The 19242-nt window shown below is 32.3% G+C and overlaps 1 protein-coding gene and 1 pseudogene across 2 annotated transcripts; both read right to left on the minus strand.

The window, feature by feature from the left end:
• Positions 1-1974: 1974 nt before the first annotated feature.
• LOC102624554 (zinc finger protein VAR3, chloroplastic) lies at positions 1975-5773 on the minus strand. 2 transcript variants are annotated; one of them, XM_006490716.4, is made up of 7 exons: positions 5277-5773; positions 5044-5161; positions 4470-4816; positions 3982-4095; positions 2939-3055; positions 2478-2567; positions 1975-2367 (listed from the first exon to the last, which is right to left on the minus strand). In XM_006490716.4, exons 1-7 carry the CDS (start codon positions 5675-5677, stop codon positions 2277-2279), a joined length of 1278 nt encoding a protein of 425 aa, XP_006490779.1. In that variant the 5' UTR covers positions 5678-5773; the 3' UTR covers positions 1975-2276. The 2 variants fall into 2 exon arrangements, with proteins under 2 accessions (XP_006490779.1, XP_006490778.1); XM_006490715.4 differs by having other exon boundaries at positions 1975-2388; positions 5277-5771.
• Positions 5774-11669: 5896 nt separating this feature from the next.
• LOC102621340 (SNARE-interacting protein KEULE-like) overlaps positions 11670-19242 on the minus strand; it is a 35280-nt pseudogene continuing 27707 nt past the window's right edge.

Genomic DNA, 19242 nt, shown 5'->3' on the forward strand with positions numbered 1-19242 from the left:
AATCTTTATTCCTTCTCAATTTGAATTTCTTCATGCCTTTTTTTTTATCCACAATCTCCAATTAATTCTCTATTCAATAAAATAATACAATTAATTAAAAATAAGAAATAAAAATAACTAGTAAATATATAATAAAAGGGTAAAATATGTATATTAATTAATTCCCTATTCAATTAAAAATTAACTAAAATAACTAGAATATTTAAGATCAAAATAAGAAAAAGACAGAGAAATTAATAACAAAATATATGAAAAAAATGCACCTATCATGTACAAAACTAGTCTTATCACAACTCTTTTCACAAGTCTCCAACTTGCATTGTGCAATTAGTTACTCTTTTGCACCAGCTAGAGATGCATGCTTGTGCTGGTGTTGTGCCATGCTTACCATGTGTTTCGTATCGTGCTGTGTTGTGCCTTTTTTTTTTTTTACTTAGGCTCGGCTCTTGAAAAAAAAGACAAAATAAGCTTTTTTTTCTTTTTAAATTTTTAAGAGAGCATGCCAAGTTGTTGACAGTTGTTGACGTACTTTTTTCAAGCTTATATATTTTTTTGGAGTCCAGTTAAATTCAATAGAATCAAAAATTCAAAACTCAAATCCATATTTAATAATAAACTAATAATGTAAGAGAATGTAATATTAATTACTAAGTTAGACCTTAAGGTATTAGAATTCTTTTTTTTTAATACTTAACAATAATAATAAATTTTTCTTAAATGTTAACTTAATTTTTAAATTGAACTTATATAGAGTTATAAATTATAGTCCATAATAACATTAATACATATTTATAAAACCATGATATTTATAATTTTATTTATTACAATCATGATACCAATTATTCATTTAATAAATTATAAACATAAATTAATAAGACTTTTTTTAAACTAAGATTTAAATGAATTTAAAAACTTGCGCTAATAAAATATATTAAAAGATTCAATTTTAAATTACTTGTAAAATCATGAAATTTAAGTTTACTTTTATTAAAAAGTGAAACGTGCTTCTTACGGGCCTTTTTACAAATCGTACTTTTAAAGTCCACACGCCTAAAATTCTATGTCTAGCCTAGGCCGCGGGTGTGCCGTGCTGTACCACGTGCCACATAGAAACGTGCTTGTGCCTTACCATGCCTGTGTCATGTCATGCGGTACCCAACTTGTTGGGCATCTCTAACACCAACTACTTATTGTAGCTCCGTTAGCTAAATATAATTTAATTTTATATAAAAATTTGAAAAATTATCAATCATATACCCTTAAATGACACTCGTATCAAACGTGCTATAACACTTTTCAAGTGTATCACTCGTATACCCTAAGTTGACAAAACACTTCTGCCGTCCACCAATCCGTTAACTTTCGTTAGAAAGTTAACAGAATTGTAGCAAATTGACTATTTCACCATTGAAACTCAAAATGAGGTAAAAAAATAAATTTAAAAAGTTAACAGAATTGTAGCAAATTGACTATTTCACCATTGAAACTCAAAATGAGGTAAAAAAATAAATTTACCCTAAAAATCAACGTAAATTTTCAATGCACAGTTTTTTTATTTTGTTATTAACAATTATTAAAAAAATATGAATGATTAATGGTACATATTATTAACAATTATCCGTAAAAGATAACCATATTATACCATAAAAAATTATTAACAATATATTATTTACAATTATACATATTATACCATAAAAAATTCTAGTTGGAACTTGGAGGAGTAGATCTTTAAAAATTTAAGTAAAATTTTAAAGTAAATTCATTTGTAAAACAACTTTTTTTTTAGCAATTATTAACAATTATCCAATAAATGGAATGACATGTCATTTTTTTAAAAAAAAAACTAAATTACCCTTATAATGTCAACGCTTGCAAACGACAATTAATGGATTGATGGACGACAGAAGTGTTTTGTCAACTTAAGGTATACGAGTGATATACTTGAAAAATATTGTAACACATTTAATACTGGTATCATTTAAGGGTATATGACTGATAATTTCCCTAAAAATTTTAAAGAGCCGAAAGTTCTCTCTTAATAATTTAAAAAAAAACTTACAATAGATATATTACGAAAAGCCGAAAGCAAAAGCATCAACATTGTAGATCATATCCCATCCTGCTTCCCCTGCGTTTAGATGAACAACACTACTACAAATATTGAGGCGCAAAAGGAATTACTGTGACAATCAAACCGATCAAGCCAGTAGATCATAACATGACCACCACATAACAATCCACACGCAAAAATTAATGTGAGCTTGTAAATACATTTATTAGTGTGGGCTTCTCCATAAATGCTCTTCATAATCTGTTGTAGCTTTTCTTGGGTGTTCAGACTTGCACTTTAGGCAGATTTTATTTCGCCTGTAATTCACAAAATCACAACTACAAAAACAGAAAACAAACATGGTCTATATGGAGCCTTGAGATCAATCCACAACCATATGACAGATAAAGAGAAGATAGAGACTTACGATGGGCATTCCCATTCTCCTTGGACAAGTGGCCGTTTCTCAGGACAACGCAAACAACGTTTGTTGCTAGCAAAATTCAAGAACCCACATCTGTAGATTGATACCAATTACTAAGAACAGATCAAGTTTAAGATTACAAACAATTTAGGCAAATATAAATAAAAAGCGAAATTAAATGCCCTAGACAATAATCCTTGTGAATGACCGAAAAGGTAGATGCGTCTGTGTGTGTTTCTTTTTTTCTCCTCTCTCTCTAGAATAAGTAAATGTATTCCAACATCAGAATATAACCTCAGGATCTCGTTAAAGCTTTTGGTTCTAAATATCCTTGACTATAGCCCTAATGGAAAACAATAGTTGAAGATTGTGTGGCTTTTGTGCTAAGATGATGATGTTGATGATGGTAGAGAAACTGTTCCTAGAACCATAGTTTGGCAGTGGGAAAACAGAAAAGAACTCACTTAGGACAGTTCCAATCGCCTGGCTTCATTTCAACCTCATGCACAGCAATCCTCTTTGGCCCCTCTGCTTTGCAGTCCCGGCACCTCACATTTCTAGAAAAGTTGATGAAATTGCATCTGCAATGTAAAAACAGGATTGGAATAAGACGGAGAATATAACGGGAACATATTGAGACACAAAAGGTTTATTTAAACCATATATATACACATATATTGAAGAGGTGATCACAGTTTGCTAGTTCATAATCTGTAGGATTTACAGTATCAATTCTCATCTATGATAATTATAACATTTTAACATACACATTTGAAATAAAAGAGCATCTGCACCTAAGTTATTGGATAAGAAAACATTATAAGTTATTGTTTTTATTTTCTTTTAGGGCGGGGGTTGAAACCCTAAAATTACTTTTGATATCAACTACAAGTGTAAATGAAAATAATAGCTTGCCGGATAAAATCACCAAAACCAACATCGTATTCAAAACTGCAGATCGAACACATGGAAAGTGACAAAATTTCACCTTGTAATGAAGATACTAACCTGAGACCCAAAAAGCTCTTTCATAAATGAAACCTTAAGAATACACATAACAAGAGCAACTAATGAAAACAGCTCTTCATTCATTTACCATTACTAAGTGAACAATGAGAAAATACACAAGTTTACAGTTGAGCAGACAAACAACATAGAATCGAATCATAAGTTGTTTTTATTCCTAATTTTAAGTTAGAATAGGGTTTATTAATGGGGTTTTATTTTCCTAGATTTTCTTTTCATCTTTTTTAGGGTTCAGCTTATGTTTTTATTTTGAGACAGACTTGATGAATATTGATTATTGAATAAACTATTCCCCTCAGTTTCCTCAAATTTTCTCCCCTTTCTTGTTCATCCTACTGGTTTTCCACCATGAATATCATAAAGTGATGATCAGTTGAAGATTGTTAAAAAGTGCATTCTCATTTTATTGTAATTAGATAAAGCACAATAGTAACAGGGCTGATTGTAAGACAAAGCTATGGTTAGATTACTGCAGACTTACTTAGGACAGGTCCAATCTCCTTTCTTCATTTCAATCTCAACAGCAGCCTTTCGAGGACCATCTTCATTGCAGTTTAGGCATTGTCTATTTCTGGCAAAGTTCATGAAATTGCATCTGCAACCAAAATCGAAAGATATAAATTTATAGACAAAGCTTTAAAAGCATACTATTAGTACATGTCCAAATCATTTTGTCAGAAAGAAAGCATCAAATTAACTGAAAAAGTAAGGGGATCTTCATACAATCTAACCACACCTTAAATTAAAAACTTTCACATGGTTCCTAATTTTAATGGGTGATTTTTTTTTCCACTACCAACCTGGATTGATGCAGTGATCCAATAATGAATTAATTTTAAGAATATCAAATCAAATGCATTTGATCCCTTTATATCTAAAGGGCATAGTATTAGTGACAATTAAAATAACTAAGCAGGATTTAGAAATTCAACATCAACAGGAGACAACCAGCTTTCAAATCTGACTTACTTGGGACACATCCAATCGCCTCTTTTCATTTCAACATTGTTGGATGAGACATTATCAACGACTTTGGCAGTTTTGTCATTTTTCTGGGGTGATTTTGAGGAAGGCATCAGAAGTGATGGATCCATGGCTACGTCATTCAATATGATCAACTGAGAAAGCAGCTTCCTTGCAGATGCATCAATAAGCCCTCTAACAGGAGGTTTGTCACCTCCTGTAATTACAAGGGGATCTAGAGCATAGAACAATAGTACACGCACTATGTCTATAGTACGGGCATCTCCATCTGATTCCTTTAGTAAATTATAAGCTCTATCACAGGAACCTCGCAGATTGCAAGCACTGCAAACCTACAGGGAAGTATTATAATCAGACTACAAATTTATGAAGGACTTGAAACTTCAGAAGACAGTACACCTGAGTTTCCGTTCTGCATTTTCCATGTTGAAGTCTTTATCTATTGTTCATTTCAAATGCAATAAACAATAAAAATCAGGTGTTCGAATCTCACTCACATATTAATTAATTCAAATGCAATAAAATGAATATATAAATAATAACAATAATAATAACATACATCCCCTTCATCGAGTCGCACATGGGCTCTCAACCTTTTAGCAGAAGTTACAGCTTTGCGTAAAAGATTAGGACATCCATGTTCCACTACTGCTCGAATATCTTCCACTGGCAACGATCTGAATCAACAACATAAAAGCACGAGAGAGTTTAATTGTATCATATGTAATTAATTGTAAAACATAATTCATCGAGCAAAATACAAACCTAGCTAGGGCTTAGAGCTTAGCTTACTTAAAAATATCGTAGCGGTCACGACCGAAGCTGAGACAAGCGTGTTTCACCGATGCTATGTCCGTATAAACATTAGAATTAAGACTATCACTAGTTTGAACAGAGGCTGAGGCTGACGATTTATCATCCGTAATATTAAAATTCTGGGCATCAAAGTAACCTTTGGCCTTCAATCGGTCGAGAAAAGTGACCCACTCGGGCCAAGGGTGATGAGGAGAGATGATATTGCTCGAGGCATCTGTGTCTATTGTTGTTGCGCTGATGGAAACGGAAGCGGAGGAACAGTAGCGGTGGAACCGCAGGGAAAAGAAAGGGAAACCACTAGTCAAGAGGCTTCGAGGGTTTACAGCGTTATCTAGCGGGATGGTGCTGAAAAGAGAGAATCTTGAAGCCGCAGACATACCGCAGATGGAGGACAGACAGAGAGAAGTAAGAGCGAAAAGTTTGTATGAAGAAAATCAACTCGATATTTAAACTTTATTGTTGATTGCGGGGATATACCCCATTTTCTCCAAAATACCTAATATATGCCTTAAATTAAAAAACTTTTTAATTAAAAAATTAAAAGACTCTTTAATTTTTCACATGTACACTTAAAAAAATCAGAAAAAATATAAAAACAACCTCAATTAAATTCTCAAAAAACTGAACTTATATCCTCAAAGTTAGGTCAATAATTAAGAATACTCAGACTTCAACAAAACCATACACAATAAATAATTCAACATAAATTCCTAACTTTTCCATGTTAGTTAGGTAAATAGTCGAGGTTACTTGACTTCAATTGAAATGAAAAATTAATTAAAGAAATCTCGACTTTTTCATGTAAGTGGAGTAAAGAGTCAAGAATATTCAACCTTAATTTAACCTTACTCGAGTATTCGTTCAGCAAAAATTATCGACTTTTCATGAAAGTCTAGTAAATAGTCGAGAATACTCAACTTAAATTAAAATGAAAAATTCCCTTTTAATAAGTCGGTAAAGAGTCAAGGATATTCAAGCTTAATTTAACCTTCCCCGAGTATTCATTCAACAAAATTCTCAACTTTTCATGAAAGTTTGGTAACTAGTCGAGAATAGTTGGCTTAAATTGAAATAAAAAATTCCCTTTAATTTAGTTGGGTCGAGAGTCGAGAATACTCAACCTCAATTTAACCTTACCAAAGTATTCATTCCGCAAAAGTTCTTGATTTTCATGAAAGTCTGGTAACTAGTCCAGAATACTTGATTAAAATTGAATGAAAAATTCCCTTTTAATTAGGTCAGGTAAAAAGTTGAGTATACCTGACTTCGGTTATGTCAGTATGTAATCATGTACCAAGATTTGCAATAATTATTAAAAAATAGTATCTACAACAACTATAAATTATCTAATAAACATTAAATAAAATGTCATCTCATAACATATAGTAAGTCATCCTTATACAATTTCAGTACAGAAATCCTTATACAGTGACTTAAGATAGTCTTTTACTTGCTCTAAGCACTCAAGCCATGACTCAAAAGCTCCATGACGTCACCCTCTTAAAGACAACATACCATCTATGGTCCTCCATCAAATCCTGTACAGACAAATAATTTTAAATTTAGTGCATGCTTAAACGACAATAAGGAAATAAATAAAGCATAAATTTGTAGGAATTTTCTTACTTAAATATAGTAGATTTTATTTTAAGCTAACAAGCCCCTAAAGTTTATAATATTTAATTTTAAGGAATGATGACATAAACAATGACATGAGTGATGATGTAAGAAGAAGTATGTAGAGAAAGGTAAGACTTCTTAAATTTAGTAAGTTCTTTATGAAGATTAATCTCAACCATTGATCAAGAGTTGTGGTGGTAAAATCCTAATCATCCGTTAGTCTTAAGAAATTTTATAAATGCCCCCCACCACCTCTCATTTTCAATGCAACCTAGAAATTTCATTCCATTCTATTCTAAGTCATAATAATAAGAGTAGAGGAATCCTTAACATAGAAAGGTCTAGAGAAGTCAAGATCAAGAGGTAAGTAACACTTCAACTGCAATGTAGGGACAAAATTCTTTTCATACTTAAGTTTAGTTTTAACAATTCCTTTATATTATGATGGCTATTATAGTGTGATTAGTTATTTCTTTATATGGTCGGCCTTGCCGCCTAATATGTGATGTTATGGTCGACTCTGCCGCATAATATGTGATGTTATGGTTGGCTCTGCCGCCTAATATGTGATGTTATGGTTGGCTCTGCCGCCTAATATTTGATACTTATACTTAGTTATGCTATGGTCGACTATGCCGTCTACACTAAAGACTCTTGTTTTTTTAAACAATATTGCGTGTTGATTTTGTTATGCATCGAGGAATTTCAAATGTTATAAGTTGCATTGGATGCATGCATATCATGGACTATATTATGAAGAAGACGTTTTAGAAAATGAATTTATGAAAAATAGGTGGTTGTACTACCAGGTGGCAAAGTTCTAAGGAGGGCAAGCCCTCAAAGCTAAGTTGAAAGAAATCTTTTAGGGACGGTGATACGTAATGCCCAAAAGATTAACTAATGAGCCCCAAAGGCATATTGTTTAAAGAGTAAAAGTGTCAGTCTTGTAGTGCAACATACCTAGGGCCTTAATAAAGTTGTTTTGTATTTTCTAAGTTTATTTTAAGAGCTTACTATGGTCAACCATATGCATCATAATTTATACATGCATCAAAGCGTTATATTACTGGGCATTAACTCACTAAGTCCTTATATTGCAGGTAACGATGAAAAGAACAAGCTGGCGCCAAGTCCTAACCAAGACGAGATGCATATAAGCATGATAGACCTTGGGATTTTATAATGGGCTCAACTTTGTTTCAATAAAAATAAACATCTTAGTTTTATGTAAAATAAAGTTTTTATACTAAGGAGTTTATGTATGACTCCTACTTTTTGTAAGAAAGTTTTGTTTTTTGTAAACTTTTAGAATTCGTAATTATATTAAAAGTAACTGTGTTTTTAAGCATTTTTAAGTAAATAATATAGTGGAGTGTTACATAAATTAGTGGCAAAAAAAAAAAAATGAATACAAAGAATTGAGTCACTTGCATTGCATATAAATTTGAAATAAGACACCATTTCTCATGTAATGGCATTGGCGTCATGCATTTAAGTCAATTGTGTCCATGACCACCACACCGATTGCATTTATGAGACAACTTTTCCTCACCCTTAGATGGTATTGTTCTTTAGATGCCCACTTGCTCACTTTTCCAAAGGAGGATACACTTCGGTACATTCATCACCATAAACATCCCACCCCTTTTGAGGACCAATAGGGTAAATGGTCTCAGAATATGCTAACACCCATCCATCACTCGAATAGTAATGAGAGTAGTAATTGTTAAAAAGTTTTAGCAAAAAATTATTGAAATAGCTAAATAAAATTACAGTAAAAGACTTACTCGACTTATTTAATTAACTTACTCGACTTGTTCAAATCACTTACTCGACTCTTACTCAATGTGATCAAAATACTTACTTGACTTCTTCAAATGACTTAAAATAATTAATTCTTGACTTGTTCAAAAGACTTACTCAACCTATTAAAAAAACTTAGTTAACTTGTTAAAAGCCTTACTCGACTTGATATTCAACTTATTCAATAGACTTACTCGACTCCTACCTAACTTATTCATAGACTTGACTTTTTCAAACAATTTAAAATAATTAATACTCGACTTGTTCAAAAGATTACACTACGTTTACTCAACTTGCTTAAAAAATACTTGGCTTTTACTCGACTTGTTTAAAAGATTTACTTGATTTAATACTTGACTTATTCAATAGACTTACTCAACTCCTACTTGACTTATTTACAGACTTACTTGATTTTCACTCGTTTAGAAACTTTTTCCACTAGTTACTCAAATTATTCTATACTACTTGACTAATTACCTGATTTATACTTTATTACTAGGCTTACTCTTACTCGACATATTTCTCAACTTAATACTCGACTTATATTATAACTGACTAGACTTACTTCACTTCCTTACTTGACTTCCTGCTCAAGTAGATACTCGACTTACTCAACTCGCTTACTCCATTTCTTACTCGACTAAATACTTGACCTCATACTCGACTTCTTTCTAGAATGATTTTTTAATCACTCATAACTTAAATTAAGGTCTTAAATCCCTACATTTTATGCAAGCACAAAAATGAATAATGTACTATGAAAAATCATAAATTATTAGTAAATATACTTGTAATGAAATCAAATCAAACCCTAAGAATACAAAATGCTTACATTTCAAGCATACCTTGTCCAACACTTGACAATGCACCTTTTGAAGAGATTATCAAAAACCATTGTATTAGAGGTAAGCGATGAAATAGTGAGAGAGGAAGAAATTGTGAAAAGAGAAAATCATGGGAAATGGATGGTGAGAGGAAGAAACCGTTAGAGAGGAAGAAAATATAGATAGATGATTTTTAAGGGTATTTTTGACTTTTCCACCTTCATGAGCATATGTATGTAATAGGGCATAAATTTAGTGTCTAAGGACAAATGAGACATATTAAAATAAAAAACTACCCTAAACTTTATTCATATATTGTCAGGCTTAAAATATACTAAACAAAAGGACCTTGCATCCGGTGGCAACAATCCTTAAAGAAATAGAAATCCAATTTACCTGGAACAAGCAATCGATATCTTGCCACAAAAAAGGTAGACAAACATTTTTTTTTTTCAAAATGGAAATACCATAACTCCTTAAGAAGGACAAAAATAGCAATGCTGATTCAATACTAGTTCTTCCATCTATGCTAATGCGTATCCTCAGGATGCTTTACATGGGAGCTACATTGCCTAGAAAGGCACAACGAAGTAGAGCCACTCAAATGGGGTTATATCTTACAACTGTATACAAACTAAGATAAGCCTACCTAAAAATAATCAAGCATGCACATGCATATATGTGTGTGTGTGTGTGTGCAAAACTTGATTCCTAGAGAGAGATGCCAACAAAGTGACAAACGGTGATCCACAAATGTCATATGAAAGTCCAGTTAGTGTTGGTGACCTCATTCTTGGGAAAACTGGAACCTAATTAAGGCTTTGAGGGCATCATTAGTTCATTACCAAGGGAGTTCAAAACTTCATCGCCTGAAACCATCCACATCTTTTTCTTTAATGCAGCATATAGACTGACATTCAATACCCACTCTTAGGGAGAATTGACATTCAACACTCTTTATGGGTCCCAATTCCATGAGTGTACAAGCTGTTTCTTCCTTGTAGATGCTGTTACCGAAATCAATGACCGAAAAGCTTCACTTACATAACGATATCACATCCCGCAGAACATTTTCACATTCAGTAAGTTGTGCAAGAGGAAATAAAAAAAAAAAAAAAAACCAAGCAACCACAATACCCTTGGATTGTTATTGGAAATAATGTTGAATTCCTCAGCCAAAACAAAGTTGACTTTCCAAGAGCATGTTTGCCTGCCGTGTGTTTATAAATAGGCAATTTTGATTTTTAAACGTACTTTGTTGAACTAAGTAGAAGTCTTGTATCCCATGAAAACCAGTCAATCCCAATACCGCCCGTTGTATGTAAAGCATGAATTATAAAATAAATAAAAAGTTAGAAGCCTCCTTATTAGATGGATATGTTAGCTTAATTAAGACATAATGCTAATGATCCACAAATCATAGATGTCAATAATCATGGTGAACATGCAACTCTCATCTTTGGACTTGTAATCCAATGACCAGTATTGAATTAATTGATGTGATATAGAAATTAGTTATGTTGGGTAAATATGACTTATGAATAATATTTTCTATATTATTTTTTATAAAATTAGTAAAGGAATTATAAGTTTTTCTTCAAATAATTATGGGATAAAGTCAATTTAATTTATGTTCACCAAACACTTTATAAGAGAATGGTTAAAATAAGCTAATGATATTCGAGGAAAAATGAAAACCAAATAACTTGAGCAGATAATTCAACAGAACTAACGATAATTATGCTTAAAAAAATTATATATGACTTTGAAGAAATGGTAACTGTTGGATACAGCTTAAAGACCCAAAATAATCTCAAGGAAAACGAAATACCCTTTGCGAATGTTGGTATAAGAAGACTTCACTATCTTTTAATTGTACAGTAGCACTATACATGTGAATTACTTGTTGAATCTAGCATAAAAATTATATAATACAAAACCGAAAAGCACCTCCTAAGCCGGGCAGGATGCTCATCTGAAATATTCTAGACACTACAGATATTTAATGGCATACATTTTTCGTATCATCAGTTAGGAAAATGGAGTGACATACCATAAACGTACGAGGATCACCAGCAATTTGTTAGTGAAACGAAAGCATTCCAGGTCTATGGCCCACCATTTATATCTGAATATCATCTAATGAAAGTTCATGAGCTGTCAGCATCTACAGTTTCTGCAAACCGGACAAATAAAAGCATGGCCGACTCGAGTATTTTTGGGGCGTTAGACAAATTTTTTTGTGCGAGGTTTCTTTTTTATTCTGCAATTTCAATACTTAAAAAAAATGTAAGAAGAATCGAATTCTTTTTTATCTTTAATTCTTCAATTTCAACAGTAATAAAAAATATCTTTAAAAATTTCAAAAATTAACAAAATCTAAAAAGATATTCAAGAAGATATCTTTTTTACTTCCATTAAAATTACTACAAAAACAAACAAACAAATAAATAAGAACAATATTATTTTCGAATAGAATATTTAGAATGGTAGTATGAGATGATGAACTGATTATTTTTCTTTTTTAAATGAACCAATGAATGTAATAATTTTCTTTTGCAAAGAAAGGAGTAAGAAATTTTTCTATCTATAGACTTATGAGATTATAAGGTTTTTAACAGAAATTAAAATTAAAAGTCAAAGATTAAACATTAAATAATCAATTTTTTAGGAAATTGAAAAGGTAAAGAATTTTTTTTTCATGGAAAGATTAATAATGAATGGGTTAATGGTTAAACAATATTATTAATCGTATATGTTTAACTCTGAGATTACCAAACATTGATTTTATATTAAAAAAAAATTCTTATTTGTAGGATAATTATTAATTATAAAGATGTCTAATAAGCTTTCCTACAATATCTGTTTTAAAAAAATCTTTATTACTTAGAGAATTATTAAGAAAATACTAAAAAAATAAAGTTTTCTAAAAATATGAGACCTTATTTATCTATACTTAAAGCCAACCATAAATAAAAGTTAAATAAGGCGTGGCCCCTTAGGACAGAAAATGAGAAACATTTTAAGTTTCCAATTACCGTAATAAACTAAGGAGGATCATCAAGACTTTGATGGTCCGAGAACAACTTCTCCATTCAATTCTGTTGTGAGCTTGTAACAAATCCTCAACTAAAAATGAAAACATTTCATGATATTATGCCATGATGAAAAACATTGTGAACTTCTACACATGAAGAGGAAAAAAAGGTACCTCTGAACTAGTAGCACCGCCGACAACAAATTCAAAAATACATTGGCCAATCTTCTCAAAACCACTCAATGCGTGTTTTAGTACTGAATCACTGTATAACAAAAGACGATAGAATAATTATTCAACTTGAATCAACCATGATAAATAGTAAAACTTACCCTTTAAGATGTTAACTAAGCAGACAATGTTTAACACAAACTATGAGTTAACTGTAATAAAAAAAGGAAGCAACGCTAAAATACTAATATAATAATAAAGATGATATTACTACACTGCTACACAACAAATTAATCAGTCATAACCGTGCAACCATGCAACAAATAGGTCATTACAGTACAACCACGCAGGGGATCACATTTGACAAGAATGGCTTTTGATGAAAACTCAAATGCATTTAAAAACATCAAAAGGACGCACAACCCAACTACACTTGATAAGTACGAAATAGAAAATCACAAAAAAGAAGAGCAAGGTAAATACTATAATTAATATTTAATGGAAAAAGAAGAGGGCATTAAAACAACTATAAATGCCTTAAAAGTTCAAGAGATGGATGCCAAGCAAGCAGTTCTCTCAGCAACATAGATCGAGATGAAAACAAGAGACTGAATTAGGTTCAATAACAAATTATCAGCCATGCGGTGTCCAATAGTGATTTTTCCCCTATAGAGACTAGAGACAATCATTACTACAGCAAATTGATCAAACCCGTGCATCTATGGACAAAAAGTGAGAAGATCACCTTGAACATCCATCGTCAGAGCTCCGAGGACGAGCCCATGTTCGTGTCCATCTTGATCTCATTGAATGAGCAACTGGAGCTTCATTAATTCTGCAAAGTGGGCTGTCCCATGGAAAGTTGGACTCGGATCATTCATATATACATGGATAATCATCCTTTGACAGTTCGTTTTTACCAAGTTTTTCAACAAGCTTCTGAAGTGTGGTAATTAGCAGATCCACCTTATAGTGAAAAAGATTGACGAAATGTTAAAAGAAAAAAATATCCACAAGATATTATGAAGTACCTACACATTCATCATTATAAATCTATAAAGAGGCAAGATATGAGTAACACATAGGTTGGAAAAGTTTCAACTTTACACAGGCAGTTTCTAAAATTTTGTTTCTTCATTTAACAACCTAGACAATTCAATAAAGTTAGTATAAAGGTTACATCATGTAGATCTTCAACATTATCCCAGTAAAAGGTCCGTGAAATAAATATAACTTTAAAACCTTGCTAGGAATGAGCTTTCTGAGGTAATAGTCAAAGCACTATGGACCGGGTTAACAACATTTGAGTATGTGCATTTGTGTGTATACATGCCAAATTTTCAAACTCCTTGGATATTTACAACTAATTGATCCATTAGTAAACAAAGACATAAATAGCCCAGCATCATGTAAATGACATAATTCATAGTCATCAATCAAAATTAGTTAGTTGAAAGAGCAAATGACAATGTGAAATCTATGTTTTTTGCAATTGAACAGTTATAGAAAATGATTGAAAAGCTTAACTAAAAAACATTCTGATATTAGGAATATGTGCATCCTCACTCTCTCCCCTTTTTATCTATCCATCGATCTACCTTTATATATATATATATTTCATAGAGATTGATTTCCCACAATAAAGGCTTTTAATAATAGCAATATTCAATAAGAAATTATATACAGGGAATTAATGAAACTTTAGATTTACCTCCATCATGGGGTAAAAACGAGATAACTGCTACATTTCTTCTCCACCACTGCGATCTTTCCTAGCTGTCCGCTTTTTCTGACATTTAAATAACCAAGAGTGGAGAGAAATATATGGTTTATTTGTTAAGCACCATGTCAATCAACATTTAGATGTTTACCTTGTGGATATCAAACTTAGAGAAAAAACTCCTCTTCTACTCTTTTTTTTCTCTGATGATCCCCCAAATAATCTCATATTATTCACAGCAGTCGTATCATCGGCTGTTAATTTTGCTAACTGAAAGGTATCCACATTAGATTAGATATTTGATGAGAACCATCAAGGGACCATTAAAACTTCAAGTGATCTTTTGCACATTCATGGAGGCCCAATTACAAGAGCAAGAGCCAAAAAAATGCAAGCTGCTTTAAATGGATTAATTGAGAAAATATGGATTGAAAATGCAATTCAAGATGCAAGACATCATGAATTGGGCTTGAAGAGAAGACAAGGCATTGTGGGCATTATTCAAGTCATTGGGCAGCCAAATACACAAGTTGTATCAAATGCAGAAAGGTCAAATTCGGAATAAAAACTGTATTGATTGAGCCAGAATTAAAATGCAAGCTATATACCGTTGGAAATATAATTAAGTTAGCTTTCCAATAAATTTTACAGAGCTGGATTTGGAGTTCTCTAGAAGGAGTTATGACCAATTCTTTACAGCTTGTTCAGACTTGGGATTTTCAACGAATCCTTTGTTTTTCAACTTATTTGTTTGTTTTGTTTCAAGCTTGTCAATGTGTAAGGTAAGTCTACCATCAATGATGGTGGGCTAACATTAAGTTTGTCAATGATAGCATTAATTATAGTAAGCTAGCATTAAGTTTGTCAAAGATAGCATTGATCATGGTGGGTTGGTGAAGACTTTTGAAACATCTTTTGACAAACTTACTTGGAGGGTTGTTCCAATGTTTCCATTTGTATTTTTAGGATCTTGGGTTCCTTTTAGCCTATTTAAATTCAGCAACCTTGGTATGTAAGGAGATGAATGTTATTTTGAATTTGAAAGATTATTCTTTCTTTGGTTCTTTTGAGAACTAGTGAACTTATCAAGAATTTACATTCTTGTGGTGTTCCAAATTTAGACTTATCACTCACCTTCTCATCTTTTTCTTGAGTGTGGCGTCAATACCCTTCTCTATACCTTTAGTTCATGTTTTCTTAAGCATTGGGTCAAGGTTTTTGTTTGCCATAAATCTGTTTAGAACTTTCTTGGGAAGTTGAAACTACAAATTAAGTGTAGGATTGAAAGTTTCATTGTGGGATTCATATCAATATTCAAATAAAAACATGAAAAATAATGCAGACGCCGATATTGGCAAAAATCAACACTACAAAAACAACTGATGAAAAATTTACTCTTTCAACATCATTACAGGAAATGTGAAAAACATAATTCCGTAGCAAAGAATAAAAAATAATGATGCCAACCTTCATCAAATTGAGACCCTTTTCACCCTCAAATTTCTCAGGATAAATGGATGCAGCAATCATCAACAACCGCAACTTATTATCAAGAGTTACATCCTGCATAAAAGTGACACCTTTTTTGTCATATATTTACCATAATTGTAATACATCCATTCAAAAAAGTTCACACCTCTTTTGCAGTCAAAACTTTAATTACATCCTTAAATTCAGCATCGCAAAAAACAAGGTCCTGCTCCAGCTGCCCAAGTTCTCTAAGTCCAGTCTCCCGAATAATTCTATTGATTTTTTGGTGGAGTGCAGAGTCGTGAGCCACGAAGGTCTGATAGGCTACCAAAGCCAAACCCAAAGTACACTACGTGAAGGGTGCCATGCAAAGCCATGCATGAAGTCTCACTTGTGGTTAATGTGTGAATGCCAAATCGGAGCCATGATTTTGGGTTTACTTTGTCAAAGATTTATTTTTCAGTTCGAAATATTAGTCAAGTTGTTAGCTTGATATTTGTTGATTGATTCCAGCCGAGATATTGGGTTGGAAATCAAAGTCTTTTGTTATAAGCTCCAAGGGAGAAATTCTAGAATACATCTGTTGTATTACAACTAATTAATGCATGCACTACATGTGTAATTGAGTTAAATACAACTATCACTTGCATAATAGTTTACAAAATAAATATACACATATCATGACATTATTTGCTTGTTGTATGGCTGATATGGTACAACGGATGTATTTTAGAATTTCTCGCTCCAAAGATATTAATAAAGGGGAAGAGTATTAAAACAATAAAAACACTTTGATTATTTCTCACCATAAGCAGAAAATATTATTTCTAACAATTGTAATAACTGGGACCTATCATTTTTTCTGCAATCTGCACAAGACATTTGCATGAGTCAACATATCTTTTCAATTGGTGGATCAATTAGACTATTCTAGTTATTTACTTGAATTGTAAGCAGTTCTTAAGCGATGTCAGGAATAGAAGTATAGGGATCTGCATTGACAACGAAGTAATATTGTAGGGATTTTTGAGATTTGAATTGCTTTTTGAATTAATTTTCTCCTTTTCTATAAGGTTTCCTAATTTATGAGAACTTTGACCACTATAGATAGGATATAAACCTACTGTTAGTGTTATGTTCATCATTATTTGATAATTAATACTGGTTATCTCCCCAATTCTCTCTCTTACTCCATTTTACTTTTTTTTGACATCTTTCATCTACTTTTTACTATTTTGTATCTCGCCCATTTTCCTCCCCTTCTCTCCCTTTCTTTCCTGACATCTGTCCTACATCAACATAGTATTAGAGAGATGAAACTCTAGACCATCTCTTCTCCCAAAATAAATAAATAAAATAACAAAAAAAACTATATCCAGAAAGTGGACGGTCTAGTTAAAGATTGTAAACCTCAGTAGACTGTATTGCAACCCACATCGCATGATTTCATTGTTCTTAAAGGGCTATGCATGAAAGAGAAAAATATATTGGAGAGTTTATACATATATCTTTCTTTTATCATTAGGACAATTTTTTTTTTTTTATTTTAAAAAGTGAACTTCAATGTTTGTCATTTAGTGCATTGAAATTTTTTGCTTTCCTCTTCCACCCACCCCCTCTCTATCTTCTTTCACTCCCTTATAATAAAAAAAGTGCTGGTCCTTATAAGGAAAGAATTATTGATATACACACAAGAGAAGAGGGACTGTCCACAAAAACAGGGACTTCTATCAAAAAGAGGTTAAAAAGCCAAATCAATAGGAAAAGCTAAAAGCAAAAAGGATACCAAGAACTTTCCCCTTTCCTTTCTATTGTGCATATGAAAATGAGGGCGTGATGTCTGTGAGCTTCCTTTTCTTTAATCTTTCATACTTCTCGTTTTGTTAGTGAGGATGTGTATATGTTGGGGGCTTATGCTACAACACCAAATTACTTAATTGGTGTAAACAAGAAACTAACCTCTACATGGAGAGAAAGCTTATCAATTTGCACCCTGCATTTTGACAATGCTTGAACTAGCTTTTGCAAATCCCTTGTAGAAAGATCACTTTCATCTCTGTACAATAGGAAATGTTCAAAACTACATCATGAAAGTAACCAACATGGTAGATAAGCTTGCTCAGGCCTAAAAAATATGGCCTTTACCAGCATGTATAAGACTAATAGAAAAACAAGTAGATGATTTCAACATGGAAGCAAACATTATCAATCTCACAATCAAGACCTGCAAATCAGTGAAACCAAAAAATCAGTAGAATATATGATACAAGAAATTATGTACAACAAAAATATAGTCGTCTACATAGAAAAACCTACAGCTACTGTAAATAAATAAACAGAGAATACCAAGTTCCCTGGCAAGAATTAAATAATCAATGGCGGCAGTATAGCTATCCTGCAAACCAAAAGGAAAGATATCGTTGGTGTAAATGTCTTCGCCAAATGGACCTTAACTCAAACACACAAATGACAACAAACAGTTGTTACCATACCTCACCCTCAGGGAATTTAAATAGTAATGGTTAAGGGAATTTGCTTCAGAGGTTTTTAATTGCTTGGTCCTTCCCTAATTACATCTCACTCCCAAACTAGAGAAACAAAAGTATATCAGAAAAAGGGAGACAAAAAGAGTAAAAAGGTAATTGATTATTACTAGTCCCATAAAGATTGTCCCTACGAAGAACGTACCAGAATGACACAGTATTTTCATAAAGTGGCTTCTCGTGGAACTGAAGTGCATAGGACAAAAGAGAGCGAAAACAATTGTTGACCAAATGTCCACAACAAGACCGAAATCCCCAGGGGAGATTTTGAACATATCAGCACAAGAATTTAAACATTAAACAAGGCAGAGTCCTAAGAAAATCACATGGCACTGTCAAGGATCAGCAAAAACTATAAACCTTTAATGAATTCTTTTCCTCGTACTTGATGAAATATTTTTTAAATAATACAATCAGCCCATCTTCTCTAATATTTAACTAAAACTTAAGTCAATACCAGCTAATTAAATATTAGGCTAGAAAGCAGGATTAATGCCACTAGATTTGTTATGCAAACTGTAAAATAAATTTTATGAAGATTCATAGAATTTGAGAGGATAAGGAGGTTACATTTGACATGCATAAGCCATAACAAATTTGCAACACATGCGAGGTGTAGTGTACACCATCCAAAGTGTATCAATCCAATGGTTTACAACTTGTGTCTCATCCATTATGTATTATAAAGTCAGAGACAGAGATTGCGAAAAGGATGATATATTACTGTAAAGCCAAGCAATTATATATACAAGTT

The sequence above is a fragment of the Citrus sinensis genome, chromosome 1 (assembly GCF_022201045.2).
Source record: "Citrus sinensis cultivar Valencia sweet orange chromosome 1, DVS_A1.0, whole genome shotgun sequence".
NCBI lineage: Eukaryota > Viridiplantae > Streptophyta > Magnoliopsida > Sapindales > Rutaceae > Citrus > Citrus sinensis.